The sequence below is a fragment of the Orycteropus afer genome, unplaced genomic scaffold, assembly GCF_000298275.1.
Source record: "Orycteropus afer afer isolate SDZICR_OR568_19922 unplaced genomic scaffold, OryAfe1.0 scaffold00043, whole genome shotgun sequence".
NCBI lineage: Eukaryota > Metazoa > Chordata > Mammalia > Tubulidentata > Orycteropodidae > Orycteropus > Orycteropus afer.
The window spans coordinates 6,975,329-6,984,369 of record NW_006921630.1 but is presented as its reverse complement, the minus strand read 5'-3'; the positions used below and the strand labels follow the sequence as shown (position 1 = coordinate 6,984,369).

Sequence of the window (9,041 nt, the reverse complement as noted above, 5' to 3'; positions counted from 1 at the left end):
TACAGGTCAGTACTCAACTAGAGCTATAGAAATTTTAACATGGGAATCTGCTTTATTATTCAATAATAACATTTTTTTTTTTTACTGGGCTTTTAGAATTGTCCCAATTTTAAAAGATCACTAGTGCACTTTGAACAAGGTATAAAAAATAGTTTTTCTGCCACAACAAATGGTGAATGATTTGCCCACATTTTTTAATTTTCTATTTCACTATCAAGATTTTGTGCTAACTCTATTGGAAAGCAGATTTTCACAGGTAAATAAATCAAGCAAATGAAAGAAAAAAAAAGGACGATTTGTAGGAAAGAAGTCCTACTCTGTTTCTTTGTTTCAAGAATAGATTCTGATTTAATTAGTTGAACTAACGGGTGTGTGAAGAAAGTGTGAATGAAAAAGAGTGTAGGTGGATTAAGAAAAGCTTTCTTGAAAGGTACTTTTTACTTTAAAGCCGTCCTTATCCCAGCTTATAGCTACTTAATCTTTTCTGAAATGACATAAAGCAGAGATTTCAATTTAATGTGGAAAAACATTCCATTCTTTAAACAAGACAACATCATTAACATCCTCAAAAAGTAGTGCTAAGCCATACATCATTCATTTCTTCAGAAAAGCCCTTAGCTTTGGGGATTTTGTGTATTCTTTCAACCAAGTAGGCTTCTTTCATTAACTAAGCCAAGATTTTTTGACAGTAGAGAATAGAGTTAACAGTAATGGTAACTGTGTATCTTTTGTAGATAAGAGTTAAATTAATGTTTCATATTTAATAATGTGTCTCCTAACAGTTAACTATCTATTCTGTTTTACAAATGGCTTTCACACTCAGTTGTTTAAAGGTAGACACTAATAGATTGTACTAGTGTTTTTCAGACATTTCAGATAGGAAATTGGAGATACTAAGGTGAAATGTTTATTTTTAAACTGGCTAAATATTCTTCCATTTTAAGGAATAAAACTGAGTAAATATAGATATAGTACATTTAGATCATGATCTCTTCCAAGTTTTTAGTACTGTTTTCTTTTTCAGCCTTACGATTTCTTTCACTAGGAAAAGTAAACAAAATAATTTAAGAAAATATCTTTTACATTTAAGAAGTAGTTTATAATTTAGACAACATTATCTTGCAGTTTGTTTGTTCAAAAAATATTGCTAGGGTTATTGTCATTATTATCATGATCTCTACTCTGTAGTTAAAGTAGACAGAGCTAGTAGGCTAGTATATAATGAATCTAAAATTAGAACTCAGGACTTCCAAATGATTATCCATTATTTTCCTAAAGTGCATTTTTATATCAGTCATTCGTTGACTAATTAACCTACATTTTTTCATATTACTTTCTCCTACTTAAAATACTGTATCTTTCATGTGGCTGAATTAACAAATTCATTTATCTTTTTTGTGTCTTTAGGGTAGAGCTCTACTCCATTGGGCATGTGATCGAGGACATAAGGAACTAGTTACAGTCTTGCTACAATGTAGAGCTGACATTAACTGCCAGGTAAGAGTGGTGGAGGGTAGAATTTTTTAGTTAAGGTAAAATCATATAACATAAGATTCAATATCTTAACATTTAAAACAGTATTATTTAGTAGCATATAGTATATTCATAGTGTCGTGCAACCACAACCTCTGTCTAGTGCCAGAACAATTTCATTATCCTGAAAGGAAACCCTGTACCTACTAAGTACTCACTCCCCGTTTTTAGGGAGAAACCACTAATCTGCTTTCCGTCACTATGAATTTGCTTTTTCTAATTATTTCATATAAATGAAACTATAAAATGTGTGATCTTTTAAGTCTAGTTTCTTTTACATGGCATAATGTTTTCAAGATTAATCCATGTTGTAGTATATAATAGTACTGCATTCTATTTTATGATTTAATAATATTTCATTGTCTGAATATGCTGCATTTTGTTTATCTGTTTATCTACGCTTGTTTATCTGGTGATAGTCCTTTGAGTTGTTTCTACCTTTTAGCCATTGTGAATTATGCTGCTGTGAACAATTGTGTGCAAGTATTTGTCTGAGTACCTTCCCAATTCTTTGGGGTATATACCTAGGAGTAGAATTGCTAAGTCATATGGTAATTCTATATTTAACTTTTTTAGGGGCTGCCAAACTTTTTTCCATAGCAGCTACATCGTTTGGCATTTCCACCGACAATGTGTTGTAGTGTTGTTGTTATTAGGTGCTATCGAGTCGTCTCCTGCTCATAGCAACCTCACATATGGCAAAATGAAACACTGCCCGGTCCTGTGCTAGCCCCACGATCCTTGCTATACCTGATCCCATCATTGTAGCCACTGTCATTGTAGCCACTGTGTCAGTCCATCTCATTGAGGGCCTTCCCCTTTTCTGTTGTCCCTCCACTTTACCAAGCATGATATCCTTCTCCAGAGAATGGTCCCTTCTTACAACATGACCAAAGTAGGTAAGACGAAGTTTGGCCATTCTCTCTTCGAAGGAGCATTCAGCTGCACTGCTTCCAGGATGAATTTGTTAGTCCTTTTAGCAGTCCATGGTATTTTCAGCATTCTCCACCAACACCACAATTCAAAAGCATCGACTCTTCTTCGGTCTTCCTTTTTCATTGTCCAGCTTTCACAGGCATATGAGGCGATTGAAAATACCCTGGCTTGTGTCAAGCATACCTTAGTCTTCAAGGAAACATCTTTGCTCTTCAGCACTTGAAAGAGGTCTTTTGCAGAAGATTTGCCCAATGCTATATGACATCTGGTGTCTTGACTGCTGCTTCCATTGGTGTTGATTGCAGAACCAAGTAATATGAAGTCTTTGACAATTTCAGTCTTTTCTCCATTTATCATGATGCTGCTTATTGATCCGGTTGTGAGGATTTTTGTTTTCTTTATATTGAGATTGCAGACTGTAGTCTTCAATCTTCATCAGTAAGTGTTTCAAGTTATCCTTACTTTCAGTGAGCAAAGTTGTGTTGTCTGCATAATGCAGGTTGTCAATGAGTCTTCCTCCAATCCTGATACCATGTTCTTCTTTATATAGTCCAGCTTCTCGGATAATTTGTTCAGCATACAGATTGAATAAATACGGTGAAAGGATATAGCCCTGATGCAATCCCTTCTTGATTTTAAACCATGCAGTGTCCCCTTGCTCTGTTTGAACGATAGCCTTCTAGTGTATGTACAAGTTCCTTGTGAGCACAATTAAGTGTTCTGGAGTTCCCACTATTCTCAATGTTATTCATAATTTGTTATGATCCACACAATCGAATGCTTTTGCATAGTCAATAAAATACAAGTAAACATCTTTCTAGTATTCTTTACTTTGAGCCAAGATCCATATGACATCAGCAGTGATATCCCTCATTCCATGTCCTCTTCTGAATCCAGCTTACGTTTGTGGAATTTCTCTCTCAATATACTGCTGCAATCATTTTTGAATTATCTTCAGTAAGACTTTACTTGCGTGAAATATTAATGATATTGCTTGATAATTTCCACATTCTGTAGGGTCACCTTTCTTTGGAATGGGTACCAATATAGATCTAGTCAGTTGGCCAGGTAGTTGTCTTCCAAATCTCCTGGCATAGCCGAGTGAGTGCCTCTAGTGCAGCATCTGTTTGTTGAAACATCTCAGTGGGTATCCCATCAATTCCTGGAGCCCTGTTTCTTGCCACTTCTGTCAGTGCAACTTCGACTTCTTCCTTCAATACCATTGGTTCTTGATCATATGCTATCTCCTGAAATGGATAAACATTAGCCAGTTCTTTTTGGTACAGTGACTCAATGTATTCCTTCCACCTTCTTTTGATGTTTCTTGCATCATGCAATGTATTGTCCACAGAATTTTTCAATATCACACTCAGGGCTTAAATTCAGTTCTCTCAGCTTGAGAAATGCCGAGCATGTTCTTTCCTTTTGGATTACCATCTCCACGTCTTTGTACATTTCATTATAATAATTGACTTTGTCTTCTCAAACTGCTCTTTGACATCTTCTGTTTAGCTCTTTTATCTTGTCATTTCTTCCATTTGTTTTAGCTACTCTCCTTTTAAGAGCAAGTTTCAGAGTCTCGTCTGACTTCCATTTTGGCCTTTTCTTCTTTCCTGTCTTTTTAATGACCTCTTGCTTTCTTCATGGATGATGTTCTTGATGTCATCCCACAATTGCTCTGGTTTTTGGTCATTGGTGTTTCATGCATGAAATCTATTCTTTAAATGGTCTCTAAATCCAGGAGGGATGCAATCAAGGTCGTATTTTGGCTTGCATGGAATTGTTTTAGTTGTCTTCAACTTCAGCTTGAACTTGCAAATGAGCAGTTGATGGTCTATTCTACAATCAGTTCCTTGCCTGGTTTTGGCTGAAGATATTGAGCTTTTCCATCACCTCTTGCCACAGATGTAGTCAGTCTGATTCCTGTGTACTCTGTCTGGCAAAGTCCACATGTTTAGCCACCGTTTGTGTTGTTGAAAAAGGTATTTGCAATGAATAAGTCATTGGTCTTGCAAAATTCTGTCATGCACTCCAGCATTATTTCTATCTCCAAAGCCAAATTTTCCAACTACCAGTGATTCTTCTTTGTTTCCAACTTTTGCATTCCAGTTCCCAGTGATAATCAGCACATCTTGATTGCATGTTTGGTCAATCTCAGACTGCAAAAGTTGGTAAAAATCTTCAATTTCCTCATCTTTCGCTTTGGTGGTTGGTGCATAAATTTGAATAATAGTAGTGTTAACTGGCTTTCTTTGTAGGCATATGGATATTATTCTATCACTGACAGCATTGTACTTCGGGATAGATCTTGAAACATTCTTTGTGATGATGAATGCCACACCACTCCCTTTCAATTTATCATTCCCAGCATGTAGATCATATGGTTATCTGATTCAAAATGGCCAAAACCAGTCCATTTCAGTTCACTAACACCTACGATATCAGTCTTTATGCATTCCATTTAATTTTGACTACTTCCAATTTTCCTAGATTCATACTTCATACATTTCATTTTCCAATTATCAATGGATGTTTGCAGCTGTTTCTTCTCATATTGAGTTGTGCCACTTCAGCAAATGGAGGCCTAGAAAGCTCTACTTTATCTATATCATTAAAGTAGGCTCTACTCTGATGAGGCAGTTCTTTTCCAGTAATATTTTGAGTGCCTTCTGCCCTGAGGGGCTCATCTTGGGCACTATATCGGACAATGGTTTAGGCTTATTCATAAAATTTTCCAGTATTATATCAGGTTTCACTACTATTCAAAAGGTTTTCTCTGGCCAGTTCTTTGAGCAGTGCATGGCCTCTTCCTTCTTCTCAGTCTGTCTCAGTCTGAAACCTCCATCAAAACCAGTCCACCATGAGCACCCCTGTTGGTACAGCCTCCATCCTCACAGCAACATCCAAGCCACCACAGTAAGACAAACTGACAGACAAGTTCATCTCCCTTAGCTGTTCCAACCACTCCACTTACTCCCTGGGCTTCCCCTACCTGTTCCTGCTGGCCCTGTCTGCCACTGCTCCCTGCCGCCTTGGGGCTATCCCCTGCCTTTCTTACGTGTTCTGGCCACCAGCCTGCCTGCCACTGTATCCTCCTGCCTTGGGCACTGTCCCACGCCCAACCAATAATGTAGAGAAGTTCCAATTTTTCTACATCCTCACCAATACTTGTTATTTTCCTTTTTCTTTCTCTCTTTCTTTTTCTTTTTTTTTTTTTTTTTTATTTTTATTGTGATTTGGGTGAAAGTTTACAGAGCAAATTGGTTTTCCATTCAACAATTTATACATATTTTGATTTGTGATATTGGTTACAATTCCCCACAGCTTAACAGTTCTCTTCCTACTTCCATCCTGTTTTTACTGTTTCCATTTGTCCTTCTTTTCTGTTCCTTCCTGCCTCCTGCCTCATTCCCTGGGCAAATGCTGCCCTTTTGATCTCCTATAGTTGGTTGTTCTAGGGAGTTTCTATATCCCTGATGCTATCGTTCACCATTAGGCCTATCTATTGTTTGGCTGAAAGTTGAGTCACAGTGGTGAGTTCAGTTCCAGTCATTTGAAGGGTATATAAGGGCCATAGTCAGGGGTTCCACAAGTCTCTATCAGACCAGTAAGCCCCGTTTCTTTTCATTATTTTCAGTTTTGTTCCACGTTTTTCTCCCACTCTATCCAGGGCCTTTTGTTGTCATCCCTTCACAGCGATAGGCATTGGTAGCTGGGCACCATGCAGTTCTGGTCTCAGGGTCATGGAGGCTGAGGTTTGCATGGTTCATTAATCCTTTGGAGTCATTGTTTCCATGTGTCTTTGATTTATTATTTTCTTCATTCTCCTTTGCTCTGGACAAGGAGAGGCCACTAATTGCACCTTAGATGGTCACTCTCAAGCTTTTAAGATCCCAGTCACTACTTACCAAAGTAGGAAAATAGGATGTAGAAAACTATCTTTGTGACTGTTATGAAAATTGACCTTGATGTTCCCTGAGACTGTGGTCCTGAGCCCTCAGGCCCAGCAACTCATTACCTCAAGATAATTGATCATGGCTACAAAGTATAAAGCTTGCTCTTGAATGGAGAGTAGCTAAAGCAAATGGAAGAAATGACAAGACAAAAGAACTGAACTGAAGATTTCAAAGAGCAGTTCGAGAAGACAAAGTCAATTATTACAATGTAATGTGGAAAGGCCTGGAGTTAGGAAACCAAAAGGGAAAAAAAAATTCTGAAAGAACTGAAGAAAAAATTTAAGCCTCAAGTTGCAATATTGAAGGATTCTATGGACAAAATATTGGATGATGCAGGAAGCATCAAAAGAAGATGGAAGGAATACACATATTCACTGTACCAAAAAGAATTGATTTATGTCCAACTGTTTCAAGAGGTAGCTTGTGATCAAAAACCAATGGTATTGAAGGAAGAAATCCAAACTGTACTGAAGGAGGTGGCAAAAAACAAGGCTCCAGGAATTGACAGAATACCCATTGAGATGTTTTAGCAAATGGATGCTGCACTGGAGGCACTTAGTAATTTAGACCAAGAAATTTAGAAGATAGCTTCCTGGCCAGTTGACTGGAAAAGTTCCATATTTGTGCCCATTCCATGGAAAGATGATCCAACAGAATGTGGAAATTAACAAACAATATCATTATTATCACACACAAGTAAAATTTTGCTGAAGATAATTCAAAAACAGTTGCAGCAGTATATTAACAGGGAACTTCCAGAAATGCAAGCTGGATTTAGAAAAGGACGTGGAATGAGGGATATCATTGCTAGTATCAGATGGATTGATCTTGGCTGAAAGCAAAGAATACCAGAAGATGTTTACTTGTGTTTTATTGACTGTGCGAAGGCATTCAACTGTGTGGATCATAACAAATTATGGATAACATTGAGAAGAATGGGAATTCCAGAGCAATTAATTGTGCTCATGAGTAACCTGTGCATAGACCAGGAGGCCGTAGTTTGAATAGAACAAGGGGATACTGTATGGTTTAAAATCAGGAAGGGTATGCATCAAGGTAGTATCCTTTCACCTTACTTATTCAATCTGTATGCTGAGCAAGTAATCCAAGAAGTTGGACTATATGGAGAAGAACTTGGCATCAGAATTGGAGTAAGACTCATTAACAACCTGTGATATGTAGCCGACACAACCTTGCTTGCTGAAAGTGAAGGTGACTTGAAGCACTTGATGAAGCAGTTGATGAAGGTTAAAGACTACAGTCTGCACCGTGGATTACACTTCAACATAAAGAAATTGAATATTCTCACAACTGGACCAATAAACAGTATCACAATAAATGGAGAAGAGATTGAAATTGTCAGGGATTTCATTTTAGTTGGATCACAATCAACACACATGGAAGCAGCAGTCAGGAAATCAGACAACATATTGCACTGGGCAGATCTGCTGCAAAAGACCTCACTGAAGTGTTGAAGAGCAAAATGTCATTTTGAAGACTAAGGTGCACCTCATCCAAGCCATGGTGTTTTCAATCATCTCATGTACATGCGGAAGCTGGACAATGAATAAGGAAGACCAAAGAAGAGTTCATGCTTTTGAATCATGGTGTTGGTGAAGAATGCTGAAAATACCATGGACAGCCAGAAGAACAAATCTGTCCTAGAATGAGTGCAGCCAGAATGCTCTTTGGAAGTATGAAGGGTCAGTCTTTGTTTCACCTGCTTTGGTCATGTGATCAGAAAGGATGATTCCCTGGAGAAACATATCATAGCTTGGTAAAGCAGAGGTCAGCAAAAGGGGGAAAGACCCTCAATTAGATGGATTGACAGAGTAGCTGCAACTATGGGCTCCAGTATAGCAAGGATTGTGAAGGTGGCACAGGACTGGGCAGTGTTTCATTCTGTTGTAAATAGGGTTGCTGTGAGTTGGCACTGACTTGATGGCTCCTAACAACAACAACAACAACAACAACAGTGCAACAAGAAATTTTCATAACTTTACTCTCTGTATCCTATACAATATTTATGGATATATTTGTAGCACATAACAAATATATATGTAGAAATATCCTCTGTCACACTTACATATATTCATGGATATAGTGCCATTCACCTTCCCACACCTGTTCAATTAACATGTTTATGTATCCACTCATAGATTATTACTATATTTCTTGCAGGATTTTATATGTGATAAGCAATTCTTTTGCTATTGTGAGTAATGCTGCAGTGAACATGGGTGTGCATGTAACTGTTCATTTCATGGCTCTTATTTCTCTAAGATATATACATAGTAGAGAATTGCTAGATCACGTTGTATTTATATTTTCAACTTTTTAGGGAAGGGCCGTACTGTGTTCCACAGTGTTTGTACCATTTTATAGTCCATCTTACAATATGCAGGTTCAGTCTCTCCCCAACCTCACCAGCTTTTGTTATTTTCTGTTTGTAGAAATTTGCTATTCATGCTGGGGTGAGATGATATTTCATTGTTGTTTTGATTTACATCTTTCTAATGGCTAATGATTGTGAGCATTTTTTTCATGTGTTTTTTGGCCACCTGAGTGTCTTCTTTGGTGAAGTGACTTTTCATGTCCTCTGTCCATTTTTTTTTT

At 37.5% G+C, this 9,041-nt stretch overlaps 1 protein-coding gene across 1 annotated transcript in view; it reads left to right on the top strand.

Annotated features, from left to right (window-relative positions):
• ACBD6 (acyl-CoA binding domain containing 6) overlaps positions 1-9,041 on the top strand; it is a 343,742-nt gene that overhangs the window by 155,326 nt on the left and 179,375 nt on the right. Inside the window, exon 6 of the mRNA XM_007937639.2 lies at positions 1,408-1,497. Coding sequence (XP_007935830.1) covers positions 1,408-1,497 — 90 coding nt within the window. The remainder of the gene's footprint in view (positions 1-1,407; positions 1,498-9,041) is intronic.